The 18,104-nt window shown below is 37.6% G+C and overlaps 1 protein-coding gene across 1 annotated transcript; it reads left to right on the forward strand.

Moving 5' to 3' along the window:
• Positions 1–461: 461 nt before the first annotated feature.
• LOC125232227 (condensin complex subunit 2) lies at positions 462–17,894 on the forward strand. The gene is made up of 12 exons (XM_048137868.1): positions 462–700; positions 808–965; positions 2,528–2,728; positions 4,431–4,593; positions 6,501–6,609; positions 7,404–7,577; positions 7,849–7,976; positions 8,541–8,750; positions 10,871–11,096; positions 16,156–16,327; positions 16,831–16,941; positions 17,331–17,894. The coding sequence occupies exons 1-12, from the start codon at positions 562–564 to the stop codon at positions 17,631–17,633; spliced, it is 2,094 nt and encodes a 697-aa protein (XP_047993825.1). The 5' UTR covers positions 462–561; the 3' UTR covers positions 17,634–17,894.
• Positions 17,895–18,104: the final 210 nt, after the last annotated feature.

The raw sequence follows: 18,104 nt of genomic DNA on the forward strand, positions 1-18,104 counted from the left end.
GTTAAAAAAATTATGTTGTTAGGGTCCAAATGAAACTAAAATTTAAAGATAAATGATATTTCCTTGGAAATGTTAATATTTTTATTTTTATTTTTATCATTAAACTATAGCATTTATTGAGAATTAATAAATGCAATATAATTTTGTACGAAATTTTACTAAATATTTGATTTAGTGGTGACAAATACGGTCCGAACGAAACTAACAGATTTCAATACTGATGGCGTCATAATTTTCTGTTTTACATTCATCAAATCTTTATTTATTTAAAATGTACTGAAATAAATTGTATTAATTCATAATATGTCGTACAATGTAAAATCAAGAAGATTATAAATATTATAACAAAGAAAGTCATATTGTGGCTGAACGTTTCTTGCCACAGTCCTAATAAATTAGTTTGACAGGACTGATTAAAAAAAAAGCGTCTGTTCTGTTTGTATCTGTTGCGTCCGTTGAGATTTAATTTACGGATATTAAATAAATATCTTATAATTATATTTGAAGGAATTAAACAGTACCGTGTATAAGGTACCTTGGCTTTTAGAATATCTATGCAGCATGATGGTGGAAAACCCTATAACATCGACACCAGACTTGGTGCGGCTGAGAAAAAGTCTTAGCGGGAGTAGTGGTACAAGCTCATTGAAGCGGCGGAGTTTGATTCCTCAAACTCGAGCAACCAACCCTCGGGATGAGGTTTGTGATGTTTTTATATGATTTCTATGCTAGCATTTGGACGAAGACAGCTTAATTGTAGTTAAATGTTGTAGACGAGAAAGATGTTCCTATTGATCAACATTTCAGAGCGAAACGACGATGATGCTGAGCGTTCGTCTCTGGTGGCATCCGAGCGAGCGATTGCCACTTCCACACCACATTCTCCACGCCGGCCACGAGATACCATGTCCTCATCACCACAGAAAGAGCATTTTCAGGGGTGTCTCAAGCTGTATGCCGAAAATGTGAGTAGCTTGGATATAAGAGTAGCTTTCTAATGGGGTGGCAACGCGCATGTGACACTGTTTGAGTTGCAGGCGAAAATGTGAGCTTTACATCAGGCGGACCGTATAGCTTGGATATATAAAAAAAAAAAAAAAAAAGTTGGATTAATATGTTATTGTATGTTACACTTCTCATGGTTACAGTGACATGATACAATTTCTAATCAACTCTCTCATAATCTCTACCATTACAGTAAAGCAAAATTAATCTGTAATGGGATATTTGATATAGGTAACCTATATGAAATTTACTGCAAAAGACTATTCGGCGAAATGAATATTTATTATTATTATTCAATTATAGGCAAGCAGCTATTCAGTTGATGAGCCTATATGTCACGCAATGTCGCATGATTTATAGTTAGCAAAGTCATGTCACTATCTTATTATTTAAAAGCCACTTGTCTAGTCTGTTTTTAAACACATTCACTGAGGGAGCAGTAACAACACTATCCGGTAAACGGTTCCAAGCCGCTACAACACGATTGATTATTTAGTGGCAATACTTTTTTGCTATCTACTACAGCAGAAAGACTACATAGTAGCAAAGTTAATATAACCAGGGTTCGAAAATATCCGATATTTATAGTAAATATCAAAATATCGGATATTTATCATATATATCAACTTTGATATATATCCATTTTGTATGGAAGGCATAGTACATAGGTACTATTTTGTTGCATTATTTATGAATACAACTTCAGATAAGGAAAATTCTACTGAAAAACATAAATTTTAGTAGAAAAACAGTAACAAACACAAAATAACTCTATTTTTAACAATGTTACATTTTTTAAAACCATTTTTGTATTGCAATATTTATAAACAAATGATAAATATTCAGATGAGTTCAGGCTAGTTGCCTTTGGAATTCACTCCCGTTGAATATCAGACAAGCTCCAAGTAAGTTTTCATTTAAGCGTTTGTTACGCAAGCACTTGCTAAAACAAGAATTCGAATAAAATCCATCAATATTATATGTATTTCATTGTATGTATTATATGTAATATTTAATATATTTATCATAAATATCTATTTATGTAAAAGTATGTGTAGTATAAGCTGTATATGTATATAAATAGTTTGCTTTTCTTCTTAGTAAATCACCTTTTTGTTTTCTCTGCATTTGTATTGAATCTCTGTTTGGCCCTATGGTTGACTGGTAGAGAATGCCTTTTGGCATTAAGTCCGCTACTTGTACATTTTTGTATATTTTGTGCAATAAAGCTTAAATAAATGAATATCGGATATTTATATCCATTGATATATATCATCAAACCCCGCTGGATATATATCGGATATAAAAGATCGTTGACCCAAAATTGCACTAAAAAAAAAAAGCAAATAATTGTGTTATATTAATGATATTTAAATTTTAATTGTGTAAATTATTGTAAATTTTGTATATTATTTTTGACTTGTAAAATGTACTTTTATTTTATCAATAAATTCTGTATTCTGTATTCTATATATCATCGAACCCTGAATATAATATATTTTGAAATCATTTCTGCTTTTAGAAAATAAACAAGGACAATGCATGGAACCTGCAGCTTATTGACTTCATGACATCCATGCTGCGCAAGCATGACTCCCGTATGGACAACCTACAGACAGCGTCAACCGTCGTGGACGCATCTGCCAGGATATACTCATTCAGGGTGGACGCTGTGCATTATGATGTTCTGAAAATGGCAGGGGGATTGAGCAAGGCTGCTCAGGTAAGATTTATTTTACAACTAGGGAACAAATCAAATTATTTTATTTAATAATTATTAGAGATGGGCCGAATATGGACTTTGCCGAATACGAATATTCGGCCGAACATTCGGTTCAGCTCTTACCGAATCGAACATTCGGCCGAATATTCGGTTACGCCATATTTTTAAAGAGGATGTTCATTAAAACTATTAAATGATTGATAAAGGTTACATATGTTACTACAACTATGTTTTTATGATTTAGTGGATAATTGAAACTTAGTTAAAACAACTCTGAACTCAACTCTTAAACTACGGTTTTTTAACTTTTTTTACAAAACAAATGTATTTAAGTATATTTTGACGCATAGGTTTCTCTCTTTTAAGCAGTTCCTTGAAAAGCTGCTAAACTAGGAGCTTATTATCCAATGGAATACGTAAGATCTTCATTAAAATAGTTATTTACTTTGTTTATTCGGTAAATATTCGGCAACGCAACCGAACTATTCGGCCGAATACGAACATTGAAAAACTTGCCGAATATGCCGAATACCGAATATTTACCGAATATTCGGCCCATCTCTAATAATTATATTTTTTTAATTTATAAGATTTATTTTATTTAAGAATTGCATTGGAAGACTATTGACAGTTATATTTAATAAAATAGCCTTTATGACTAAGACTTTGTACCCTTATTTTTAACATTGAAATATTCTACATATGTATGCCATTAGATTATCGCTCATAACACAGTTTGACTCCTGACAAAGGCCCCCTCTAGTTCTGTCCATAGACAGTGGTGAAGTGAAACATTCCGAACCCAGTGCGCTCTCACAACGGAAAGAAACGCCGGAGTGGGTTTAGTGGGTAGGGCCATTTCTCCCCTTCCCGCCAGGAGAAGGGAAAGCAACGGCGAGTCCCACACAGCGTGCGCAACTGCACTCCCACTCTGTAAAAAAAACCGGCCAAGTGCGAGTCGGACTCGCGCACCGAGGGTTCCGTACAAACCTGCAAGGTTTACAATTATTAAAAAAAAAATATTATGTGATGTAACTAAAAATTTATGGTTTTCGTAATTTTTCCTTTATCTATGCTATAAGACGTTGCTTCGTACCAAATTTCAAGATTCTGAGTTCACGGGAAGCACCGAAAATTTGCGGCATAAACGGCTGTATCTTTTGATTGCGTTGGCTTAGAAGTTTGATTTTTTCACAGCTTCAAGGGACAGTAGACCTGAGTAATTGATATAAATTTCAATAACGCGTGAGAAAAAGGGCCTGATCCTATAAGGGTTCCGTTTTTTCCTTTTGAGGTACGGAACCCTAAAAAAGTCCTGTCCATAGTCACTCTTCTCCAAAATGGTCCCACTGTTATTTTTATTTCATCTTCTCACCTAAACTGTTCATTTTCTTGGTTGGTAGGTGTTCATTGATATATTTCATGGCACTATTTTCCAAGAAAGACCTAATAAAAAAATTAAAATTTTGAAAAAACCCCCGACCGCGACATAATGGTCCGATTTTCATGAAACGTGGCTAAGAACACTCCCGACAAACAAAAAAAAACTACATCTAAATCGGTTCATCCATTCGGGAGCTACGATGCCACAGACAGACACACACACAGACAGACAGACAAACAGACAGACAGACACGTCAAATTTATAACACCCTGTCGTTTTTGCGTCGGGGGTTAAAAATATAACTCTTTTTACCAACAGTCTAAACGTGGCAAGAAAGATGATGACGGCTGCACGCAAGACGAGGGTGCAGTGGACGGTGACAATGCGGCACCCACTAAAAAGAAGAAGAAGCGGGCCAAGGGAGCCATTGCTCCTAACCCGGAGGTGTTTAATGGAGACTTTGAAGCTAATGACTGCATAGGTTTGTTCAGTTCACATACTCTTGTAATTATCTCAAAAAAATTGAAACCCATGAAAGAAAAATTTGTAAATCCAACTATCAGATTTGATTCATCATCCTATTTGCGTTATCCCAGCATTTGCCACGGCTCTTGGGAGCCTGGGGTCCGCTTTGACAAGTAATCCCAAGATTTGGCGTAGGCACTAGTTTTACGAAAGCGACTGCCATCTGACCTTCCAACCCGAAGGGTAACTAGGCCTTACTGGAATTAGTCCGGTTTCCTCACGATGTTTTCCTTCTTACCGAAATCTTACCGAAAAGCGACTGGCAAATATCAAATGACATTTCGCACATAAGTTTCGAAAAACTCATTGATACGAGCCCGGGTTCGAACCCGCGACCTCCGGATCGTAAGTCGCACGCTCTTACCGCTAGGCCACCAGCGCTTAACTATCAGATTTGATTAAGTGGAAAATATCAAAGTGAAACATAAAAACATTTCAAACTATTAGCTCTGTTGGAACCAGGTTCACACAGCAAGGCACGTCGCGACGCAATGTGCTAGCGCGGCAAATGCCCAATGTAGACGTGCGTCCGAGGCAGGTTGTTTGACCGAGTAAAACGCACTCGTTGCCTCGGCCGAGGTACGTCTATACTACATGTCACGATTGCCGCGCTAGGAACTTGCCTCGCGACATGTCGTGTCTCGCTCTGTGTGGACCCAACTATTAAAGAATATTTTTTTCCCCTCACTAGCTCGGAAACACGTGTTTTGTCCTTTAATTCCAGCGGGTAAAAACGCATTTTATCCACAAGTGGGTTAAGTAATTTGACCTTGAATAAAGTCAAATTAACTGCTTTAAAATTGATAAAAACCGGCCAAGAGCGTGTCGGGCCACGCTCAGTGTAGGGTTCCGTAGTTTTCCGTATTTTTCTCAAAAACTACTAAACCTATCAAGTTCAAAACAATTTTCCTAGAAAGTCTTTATAAAGTTCTTACTTTGTGATTTTTTTCATATTTTTTATCCATATGGTTCAAAAGTTAGAGGGGGGGGGGACGCACTTTTTTTCCTTTAGGAGCGATTATTTCCGAAAATATTAATATTATCAAAAAAAGATCTTAGTAAACCCCTATTCATTTTAAAATACCTATCCAACAATATATCACACGTTGGGGTTAGAATGAAAAAAAATATCAGCCCCCACTTTACATGTAGGGGGGGTACCCTAATAAAACATTTTTTTCCATTTTTTATTTTTGCACTTTGTTGGCGTGATTGATATACATATTGGTACCAAATTTCAGCTTTCTAGTGCTAACGGTTACTGAGATTATCCGCGGACGGACGGACGGACGGACGGACAGACAGACATGGCGAAACTATAAGGGTTCCTAGTTGACTACGGAACCCTAAAAATGATAAAAGAAGGTGAATCTAGTAATAAAGATGATTTACCACCTGTGGAACTACTGGAAGCAGTGATAAACGCATTTTTTGCGTTGTAGTTTCCTCGCTACAGTGAGGGGAAAAGTTTTGTGTTACACTCGGGTGCAAATGTATTTTACTTCTCGTGTGTTAAAAAACTCGCAAGTTTAGGATTCTATTCTCCAACTCTCGCTCGCTTCGCTCGTGGTTCAACTATAGAATCCTTTCACTTGCTCGTTTTTCAATTCCACACTCGGCGTTAAAATACAACTTTGCCCCCTTGTATAACAAATAACTATTTATTATTATTATTTAATAAGCAGGCAGGCAGTTAAAGAACTGATATAGCCTGTATCCAGTGATCATTGTGACAGTAATCATAGCCGAGTTGTAGATGTGATGTGCTTGTCTAGTCTATTTTTAAACTGATTCACATTTTGTGCTGAGACCACGTCTTCCGTCGTCGTATTTCCTGTGTTTAACAATTAATTTGTATTACAGATCCATTTTTCGAAAGATTAGCAGCCACAGCTGGGGATATCACGTCTTCTAATAGAGCCTTCAACGCAACTCTACCCATACACGATAAGACGTTGGGTCTTATTTTAAGGTAAAAATTTAACTATTGATTTTCTTCATACATTGGCTTAGCATAGGAGCACCGCAACTGTATCTCAATGGGAATTATTTTTAATGAGTCTTGACAACTACCAATATTTTTAGATGGCCTTATTTATAATTAGTTTTACTCTAGTTTCTTCCACAAAACTTCCAAGAAAGAGTTTGACCCCATTTGAGAGAGACAAATAAAATATATCTGTGGTTACTAATAGCAGAAATGTCATATTTATATGCTAAACCTATTAGACTTTTTTTATTATTATAAATGGGCTAATTATTGGCCACAGACTAGCCAAAAGCAGACTTGGCGTACGATGGAATGAGCTTGCCCAGAAAGCGATTTGTACCTGTTCAGTCAATCACGCCCAAAGGCAAAAATAAAAAATGGAAAAAAAGTTTTATTACTACCTGAGCATTTCTAATATTTTTTTTTTTTGCCACTTTTATGAAGTGTGATATATTTTGATAGGTAAAAAAAAATGCTATTTTACTAATCGTTTTTTGATTACTAGCTTTTTCAATCCTAGTAGTTCGGAAAAAATTGTCCCATACGATTTTTTCTTATTTTGTTACCATTTTCCGTATTTTTGTATGGGGTAAAAAAAGGAAAAACTAGAAAATATATGGAAATTCCGGGACAATTTTTTCTCTAGGTTCAGTGAGATTGAAAGTACTCATGATTCTGAGTACAATTGACCTAAAATTTCCTAAAACAATCAAAATTTTTTTATTGGCAAAAAAAAAAGAAATGCTCACCTACTCTTAACATTATTTTTGCTTCAGAACTGATGAGCGCTTCCTTGAGCCCATCAAAGAGAACATCCCCGAAGACCTGGACCTGAGTGAGCAGATAACCCTTGCAGCCAAGATGCTGCCAGCCTTTACTGATGATGACCACATATGTGAGCCTTTCACCGGCTTCTCAATTAGTAATTGGGATCCAGAGACCGAGGACACGTGAGTTTTGAAAGTTTTTCTGCCTCTCACTCGCAAGATATCCTCATGCGGGCACATTTGCCTCTGGAACAATTTGCTCGGCAAGATGGCGGCCGGCCCTCAGTCAGCTGTAGTTCTCGCAAGGCTGCTCGTTCAGAGTGGACCCCGGCTATTGGTCAAAATTACGGTCTATTATTTTCTCTAATCAACTCGTGTTTTATACCTCTGGCACCAAACATTTTCGTATATAACTTCTACAATCTTCTACTATCATACTATGGTGTTGTCTTAGGGATGTGCGCGTTAACAACTGGGTGGAAGACAACAACCGGTTGAACCTGTCGCAGCAGGCGCTCGCCTTCGACGTGAATGCCGAAGTCGAACCAGTGCCTCAAGAAGAAGTCCACAATGATCTTTTCGGTAAGTTGTGCTAATTTCTGAAAACGAAAAACTTTTTGGCCAGTTTCATATTTTGTGAGTAAGTGGCTATTAAAATTGTATAATTTTGTTCATTATCCAAGTAGCATTCTCTAGCAGGACTGCAGGTTCGAAACAATCGACGCGTAAAATGATTATCAATACTTGAAGGCTAAAGGAGTGGGGGTTCTCATTCTCACAAAAATAAAAAAAACAAAATACAGAACTATTTGTGCATTTATTGAATCTTTGGCACTTTGATTTATTCACAGCTGTGTCCTTGACTGTACACTTGACTCGTAATAAGTTTGTCAGTATCGTTACGCGGCGGTTGTAGCGAAAACTCTCCCGAGCGTCAGGCTATAAAAAGCCTGTCAAAACCTAATCGATCAAGTTGTAGTCGTAAGACCTGATTTAGACACGTGCCAACTCGTAATGAGTTTGTCAGTTACATTGCGGCTGTTGAGGTTACATACACTTTTGCACAGCCATTAAATACCGCAATGTAATAAAATTCGTATGCGAGTTCTCGTACCGTCTAAATAGGCCCTAAGTCTCGTTTGGCAGACGACGAGCCCCTCGGCGGCATCGAGTCTGACTCGGAGCACGACGTGTTCACGGCGGCGTGCACGGCGCGCGGTGCGCCCGCGCCGCCGCCGCGGCTCACGGACATGCGGCCCGGCGCGGCGCCCGACTCGCGCCTCGAGTACTCGTACTGCGGCGCCGTCGTCGGCGCCTGGGCCGGCCCCCGCCACTGGCGGCTCAAGAACAACAGAGGTAAGACACTACACTTTACTATCGTCTGATTGGAAGATCAGCGCTGGAAGTCGCCAGTGATATGCTGAGATTAGACCATTTCGGTGCACCTCCTTCTTGTTTATGTCTTCTTATTTGTAACATGTTCCTTTTTTTGTGTGTACATTAACGAATAAATGCATTCTATTCTACACTGTATAGAAATACACGGTGCTCGTGAGAATAGCGAGAGATTTTGACAGCATTATAAGGTCAGTGCGGGCAAGACCGGCATACTTAATCTGAAATAAAGTTTGAGTGGATAAAACTAGACTATTAAAGTAGTCTGGAGTGAATAGTGATCCGCATGGTCCTATGGGCTAGAAAATTTTATATTCTACACAGCTTTTATAATACTTTGGTGAATTAAAGTAAACTTATGTGATAAAACTCACTTTTTTTAAGGCTCGGCGGGTTGACCGTCCCCACGCGCTGAGTACGGAAATACCGTCTAGTGCTCGTTGTTGCGTAATTTCATATGGAAATAAGTATCAAAATCATGTTCATTGTTATATTCTGTAATAATAGCGAGTAATGTGATAGATATTAAAACAAATAACGTTGATATTTTCAACATATCAGCATTTTTCTATTTATAAGACAAGACCGTCATATGTCCCGTAAATGAGGTTGATACCCTTCTTTTTTCAGGTCCAGACAAAAGCAAAGCCGAAACTTATAATTAAAATTAACCTACAACACCCGTTTAAGCTCGACTTCTTTCCCATTAAGCCTAAAAAATGTGCCTTACTCATATATGCCGGTCTTTCCGATTAGGCACAATTTCGAAGTTACATATTTCAGGACGTAAAACAATAAATTGAACGCGTTTTAAGAGCATTAATTGTACTAGACAGGAAGAACTATTATTAAATTAACACGTTACATACATAATACACAAATATTCATACTGCTTCTATTTTATATTAATTTTTTGCGTAACCTTGTTGAACTCGATGGTCGCGTTCGAAACACGAATCAAGTTTTTTGTTAACTAGTGTTCGTCCTAGGGATATCTATTGAAGACCAATGGACTAAGAATGAAAAACTGGTATACCTTCGGAGATGTAAGAAGTGATAGATATATAAATACAAGAGATATATTCAGTAGACGGTCTTTTCCACACTGACCTTATTCGTGATCCCATTTGAAGATTAAGATGTCATACATACTTTTCTGGATTTTGGCATTGTTACTCACTACAATAGGCTTTTTGAACGACGATGATGCCATTATGGAGAATATTCTCACTATCCTCATTGATAGATGTCAAAAATAAAATGTCAAAACCTTTCAAAAATGAAGTTTTTAGGGAAAAAAATGACAAATTTTTTTGGCAAAATTTCCTTATCTGTATCACAGAATACATAATAAGTACAAGAAGGCTCACCCATTTGATGTTCAGAAAATGCCGCCATACTAAATTCTTACCTGCACTAACAAACGGACCGCACGCGAACAGCCGACATTGAATTTTATAGCGCCGTGCGAAGGTCGTCACCACTGAATGGGCCGCGAGTTAGCGGCCGCCGTCATGTACTTGTAGCGCGACGATATAATCGCGGAGTGACTGTATTTAAAAAAAAGTCTTTCTTAAAACCTCTCGCAATGCTCACGAGCACCGTGTATTTCGTTTTTTTACCATTAGAACAGGGGTTCCCAAGTTTTTTTAGACACCTTGTTGCCTGAAAGGAAATGTTCACGCCCCCCGTGACAACACATCACATTACTGAACTATTAGTTGTCCACTTGTCCCACGGCACAATATAATAAAGAGTACTATCGTACAGTATGTCCACTCCTGCTCCCTGCTGAAAGCGCCGCCCACCCCCTCTCGGTTACCTCACAGTTACCGCCTGTCAAAAACGCGAACAGTCGACCTGTCATAATTCACTCATACAAGCATGGTACGCGTTCACCTACACGAGCTGAGAATGTGTGCTAGGAACGCGCCTCTTTCATATATTTGATCGCTAGTGTCCGAGATGTGCCCACGGCCCCAGCCCCCTTAATTCAGCATTCGAGCATAGGAGCTCCTATTGTATGGTTACTTTAAACTTCACAAGATATTATTATACTAATCATAAATCTTTTCTCCTAGTCTCCGAACGCACCCAAACCACCGCCGGCCGCACGCTCGACACCAAAAAGCCTACACGCACGAAACGACAACTAGACTTTCCTGGCATGGGACTCGCTTTCGACTGCCGCGCTGAACCTACAGGGGAATACGAACCTGCTCAGCCAGCGAAGATTATGATTAGTAGGAAAACACTAGCTACGGGACATACATGGAATGAAGCTAACTTCAAAATGCCCATCGATAGGTGAGATGCACTTAATTTTTCACTCAATTATTTTTTAACCCCCGACGCAAAAACGACGGGGCGTGTGTCTGTCTGTCTGTGGCATCGTATCTCCCGAACGGATGAACTGATTTCGATTTAGTTTTTTTTGTTTGAAAGCTGAGTTAGTCGGGAGTGTTCTTAGCCATGTTTCATGAAAATCGGTCTACTATGTCGCAGTTTGGTGTTTTTTTTTTTTTTAATTTTAATAATAACTTAATTCTTGAGTGAGTGACGTCTTCCTGTCCAACATTGATCTTGTCTTAAACATGAATAGAGCAAGTAGTCGCCTCATCAGCATTCTTAAGTGAATTTTACGTTGTCAAACTAAACAAAAAAAAACCGGCCAAGAGCGTGTCGGGCCACGCTCAGTGTAGGGTTCCGTAGTTTTCCGTATTTTTCTCAAAACCTACTAAACCTATCAAGTTGAAAACAATTTTCCTAGAAAGTCTTTATAAAGGTGTGCTACTCTGCGGCGGCGCCACCATAATGAAATTCAACTAATTATATGTTAAAATGATGTTCGTAAGACGTACAGTCAGCAGCAGAAGTTCCTATACACCCAGGGTGCTCAAAGAGCGGTTAGCGTTTAAATTGTCAAAAAGTTGTTGACTGTCATGGTAGCATTTATTTGTGAGCGCTCAGCATGGCACAAATATCTTAACAGTCGCTATTCATTAATTGCTATACTTACAACAAGTCATTCTTACCTGAGCTGTCAAAAAACCATTGGTATCTAAGCGGTTAACGTGTCAAATATACCTGCACAATCTGGCAAAATAGACGTTTAGCGCATACAAATATGGCCAAATATTGAATGAATAATAGTTCCGGGCAAGCGTTTTGACAGCCATCGAAAGCAGTGCAGTCTTGTCATCCCATACATCCGTCTCACGTTTTTCTCTTCAATAATTTGACAGGTGCAATTTACTAACGTAAGTATTTAATTTACTTTTCAGCATGAACATCGAAACGCCTGACACATAGAGAAAGCTAAATGATGCCGAATTTCGGGACAGTTGTCAAGGCACGTTATGGCCTCATTTAAAGTTCGTTTGCTTTTCAATCCTGAGGTCACTGGTTCAAGTCTCGGCGGAGACACGCGTAAAGATAATAGTTTTTTGGGTTTTATTTTTATTTTATTTGTTTTTTTATTTGTTTTGAGTTTTTTTTTTTTGCATAAGTTTTAACGATAATTCTAAATTATCTTGAACGTACATTCCAGAATAGGCAAAATATGCTACGTAAAATATTACCGATATCAGATGTATGGCTTAAATATACGGCTGAAATATATCGGTATCGGTCCTACATTCGATATCGGATCGGATAATGTGAAAACGCACTAAGACGGAAGTATTACTTTCAGATTATTTTATTTTTATTAGTTTAAAAATGTTTTACCACAAACAGCTAAGGTACAGCGGGACAAATCTCGACTGAGGGGTTAATGTAACTGGTCCATGTTTTACAATGTTTGCATTATTAAATAGAGTGTCCATCGGTTATTATATGGTAGGCGTCTTCAGTGTTTTACCGACATAATAATTAATACTCCAAAGCGGGTTCTTCGTGCTATTTATTATTATTTTACGAAGCGTCACAGAAACAAAGTTCACTTATTCACGCGAAAAAACTAACTGACAGCCCGCCGTTCGGGTTGCCAACTTACAACAATATATCAATCTTTGGGTAAAATTATGAGATATTTAACACTGCCTTACAATAATTATATCAATAATTTGTGAAGTTATGAGATTCTTAACAAGTGGATACATGTAGAGCTCAACATCATAGTGTAATAATAAAAAATGGATCAGTTACAATTGCCCCCAGTCGAAATTTGCCCCGCTGTACCTTACATATACATCAGCACGACAGATTCAGATGGAACTATGATCAGAATGAGACAAAAGTTGTCAAACGATTTACGGCTAATTTATCGAGCATTACTTAATCCCACACTCAGCTTGGATTTTTTAAAGTATCGTATATTCTTAATGGGGAATAAAACAATAAATTTATAGGCCAATTTTATTCATCAAATTCTTTGAAAAGTTTCTTGATTATGCTAAGCATTGGTACCTCCTGCCAATTGCAAAGTATGCATTATGGCAAATAGTTTAATGTTTTGTGAAGATTATAGGAAATATTGTTTGTTGATAACTATGACGGGAACTATTCCTTTCACTTTTTGTCACCAATAAAATTATCACTGCATTTAGTTTTCGGTGCCTTGGCGAGCTATCAATACTGAAACAGAAACGAAAAGAGATAATTCAAATTGCATTTTGATTTAGATTACTATAAAATACATTATTTAAATAAGGCTTTGTCCTTACTTTCTTTTGACTGCAACTATCTATTTCTTGATTTCCTGCAATTTTCAACTAACTTCTGGAAAGCAATAAATAAATAAATATTCGAAATATTGCTATTTACAGCACAATAACTATTGTGAACCGTTTTTATTAAAGAATACGGCGATTGATGAAAATTGTAAAATAATATGTAAAAATATTTATCATATAATTTGTCAATTTTGACATTTTGGGATTTTTTTAAATTAAGTTGGATCATAAGCAACTAGGCTATCGTCCACGAGCTCGAAAATAAATAAATAATTATATTACGCAATATACACGCACTACGCTCAATTAAAATTATTTCATCAACTCGCTAGCATACCGCAGCAGCTAATAAACGGCTGCAGTATTTTTTGGTTAATCACATAAAATGTTGATGCTTAGTTACCACTGAAATAACAACTGCTTAGCAACTGGTGGCACCCTGGCTGCTGACGTGCGTGATTGACAGGGCGTGTAGGTATTAATGACAGCGGCTTGTATTCGACTGCTTAGTTACCACTGACATTCTAACCGTTATTGTCATTGTGATTAAAGAAGAGTGTATGTGTTAAAGAAAAACTCAGGTGTTAAGATATATGTGACGAACTGAAAGCCTACGTGAAAATGACAACTTAGAAGTCACTATTTTTGTGACGATTGAAGAGTATAGGTTTTCTTGGACACCCTGCCCGCTCAGGTATATCTGCTGCTGACTGTACGTATAATGTTATGACATTTTATTGCGTGCAATATGTTTTAACTGTTTGTCTCTTGAGACCGATTACCTTAGTCTTAGGCCGGCACGGCAACAGACAGTCTTCAAATTCATAATTTGATAAAGTCATAATCAGTACAAAAATCAGATCGAGTGCACGGAGTTACATATAATTTCGCGACTGTCCACACACACTCTTGTTTTTTAAGATTATGAATTTTAAGACTGTCTGTTGCCGGCCTTAGAAGAAAATTGTACCTACTTTATGCTCTAGAATATAAAATGCGATTTTATGTCGTCTTCGCACTACATAAAGGTGCACTTTTCGAGCATGAGAAGTGAAAACGAAATTTATTTGTTATACTTATACAGAAATGGCTACATGGCATCATGCTGATTTGGGTCCATTTCGTGATGAACAGTTTTATGTCATTTTTTTCTTTGCCATTTTATGTTTGATGTCTGTACATGTCCGTACATGTTATGTGATCGTCATGAATAAATGTCTTTTATCTTTTATATTTTTATCTTTAAAACTTTGATAGGTTCTTTTATTTTTGCTATAATTTATTAGAATTCCGTATTTTCTGTCATTAAATTAAGTAAATAAAATAAAATAGGATTTGATTACTTATCGTTTAAAAAATGTTTGACTTGGCAAAAAACCAAGCGTCTGAAACTCTGATCACATGTTGAAAAAAAAGTTGGCGGGAATTTATCTTATGTACCTATTATGTTCTTTCGCTTTACGACAATTTCGTGGTGTAAATTGCCGAGAAAAATATAATTAATTCCTCGCAATCGAAGTGAAAAGCAAAGTGCACAGGGGCATAAATTTAATAATAATTATTGAAACCTAGAACGAAACGCGCCGAGCGCGGGAGCGAGCGGGAAGGAACATATCTCCCTCTCGCTTACCCGTAGACACACCTCCTTACATACTAGCTCATACCGTTCAGGCGGAATGCGGAATTACTGAAAGTACATAAATTTACTAAGTTATAGTGATTTTTTCAATACGTACATAATAAACAGCATTGGTACATCAATTTCCATGAGAAAAAAGTAGATGATGTCATTTCTATCTATGAGAACTGAGTGGCGCCGCTGCAGAGTATGCTCCCTGGCGGCGCCACAATAAAAGCCCATTATTTCGTTTCCCGCTATAGGTACAGTCATAACATTATACGTACATACTGTACGTCTTACGAACATCATTTTAACATATAATTAGTTGAATTTCATTATGGTGGCGCCGCCGCAGAGTAGCACACTTATAAAGTTCTACTTTTGTGATTTTTTTCATATTTTTTAAACATATGGTTCGAAAGTTAGAGGGGGGGGACGCACTTTTTTTTCCTTTAGGAGCGATTATTTCCGAAAATATTAATATTATCAAAAAACGATCTTAGTAAACCCTTATTCATTTTTTAATACCTATCCAACAATATATCACACGTTGGGGTTGGAATGAAAAAAAAAACAGCCCCCACTTTACATGTAGGGGGGGTACCCTAATAAAACATTTTTTTCCATTTTTTATTTTTGCACTTTGTTGGCGTGATTGATATACATATTGGTACCAAATTTCAGCTTTCTAGTGCTTACGGTTACTGAGATTATCCGCGGACGGACGGACGGACGGACGGACGGACGGACAGACAGACATGGCGAAACTATAAGGGTTCCTAGTTGACTACGGAACCCTAAAAATATGTAGGGTAAAAGTCAACTCATACATAATTTGTAATTTTGTATTTAGCAACTTCTACGGGTCAATTCACAAGAATTGGCGCGAAAAGAACGAATGAGTGAATGACAAATGTGCGTATGTGACAGATTAACCAATAAAATGTTGGCTCTTGACAGTTACGAAAGTATAGTACAGGTGCACTCAAGCAATCAACATTTTGTTCATTCCATTCGTGACAAGTACTAACGAGAATTAATTGATCTAATACAAATCCATTTCCCACAGAGGCCTAGACGAGTCCCACTTCCGAAAGCTCTTCCTGCGAAGCAGCGTACTTCTGCTTCGCAAGCGTGAACTCGAGCGCAACCGTGCGCCCGCGCCGGAGCCCGAGCCCGTCGATGAGAAACCGTATGATTACAACAATGAGAATGACGCTTCCTACTGCGCTAACGCTCAGGTAAAAATTACATTAAAAAAAATCTTCTTTACATTAATTTTGGAGGGTCCTTGGGGTGCCCTGTACACTATTGGCGACGGTTTGTCGAGAATCAGGTACGAGTGATTGTAGAACTGAAGCGAAGTCAGAAAAATCACTCAAGACAGGACTAAACTACTGGACTAGGCTAACGCTAGCTTGAAAAGGCGCTTTGCACTTTACAGGCACCCCTTAAGACAGAAACACAGAGAAGTTTTGACTACGTGTTTAATCCATTGACCGCCAATGACATCAACTGACTTACGTGGCTACACCCAATATCAATAACCTTAATGCACTAGGTGCCCGATGGCGCGTATGCGTGGCGTTCAAATGGTAGCCAAATCTCATGATGCAAGCTTCGTTTGGTTGTATTTGCAGTAGAATTAAAAGTCTTGGCTCTTTTGCATGTAACATATTTCACTCGTCCTATGTGGACTACCGCCATTTTGATATATCCACTTTAACAATGATATCTTCGGCAGGACGGCGATGAGTGGGGCAATGAGGACGGCATGGCGGCCGGCGAGCTTCACGAGCAGGCGAAAGCGGCAGAGCCGGAGGAGATAGGGGACATGCTGGAACCGCCAACAAAGGTATTCAGAATTCTTAGAATTCTCTGTGATTACTACTGGCGACATCTATTGATATTGTACTTTTTTTTACCTTTCTATAAGTAGGTGCACCTTTTCTATCCTGGGTTCAGGAAAGAGAAGCTCTGTAACTAAACCTGTCAGAATCGCCTCATACATACATAACAATTAGTGGACCTTATTTCGTGGCAATTAAGATGAAGAAAACAAACGGACAATGCAATAATCCTATTCTGTATATGTGGATTATGGTCTATACGTGTATGTATAACTATCCATGTGCCAATGGTAGGATTTAAACGTGTACTTAAGGGTGTAGTCGTAGAGCTCAAATAGCTAAATCTCTGATGCTCCTACTGATATGATATATTCACTTAAGTATATTTTTACAGGTCGCAAAAATCTTCATTCCCTATGCCATGCGAGCTAAAAAGGTCGACATGAAACAACTAAAAAACTGCACGTGGAAGATGTTGACAGAAAAATCTCAAGGCGAACAAGAAGACGTGACGGAAACCACTTTCGCCACCATCTACAACAAGCTACCGAACAAACTGTCCACCAACATGCGAGAGTCGCTCAGTGTACCCCTGGCCTTATTGTCCGTGCTACATTTGGCCAATGAAAAGGGACTGATATTGCAAAAAAGGGAGGACTTGAAAGACTTCGATATTCTAGGTCTGATAAAGAAATGAAATGATGGTAATGCTATATTTTGTGTTTTGTCATTCATTTGTACATTTTGAATATTTTATAAGCTCGTAGTAAGTTTTTGTAGGTCATGCATATACCCTATTTTTTCTTTTCTTTAATTATAATGGAACATTGTATAAATATTTTATAATTCCTTTGTGTTTCGTATTTTTTTACGGTATTTTGTCGATTTTAATAGGAGTACAAATCCATTTGTTTTACTAGTATAGTAAGCCGGTCTTGTAAATAAAATACTATGATTTATAAAAAACTTTTACATTTATTTTGAAACAGTAAACAAATATTGAAATAAACATTTCACAAACGTAACTTATTTGTGAGTAACTGTTCTGCGGCATAAAGGAGATGCTATACAGAATTTCAAACCCAAATAGGTTTTTGAATATGATGTATGTAACAGAGGCACAACACATTGTTCCTTATTGCTAATCATATTGCTTACGATGATGACG

Source organism: Leguminivora glycinivorella, chromosome 12, assembly GCF_023078275.1.
Source record: "Leguminivora glycinivorella isolate SPB_JAAS2020 chromosome 12, LegGlyc_1.1, whole genome shotgun sequence".
Lineage (NCBI taxonomy): Eukaryota > Metazoa > Arthropoda > Insecta > Lepidoptera > Tortricidae > Leguminivora > Leguminivora glycinivorella.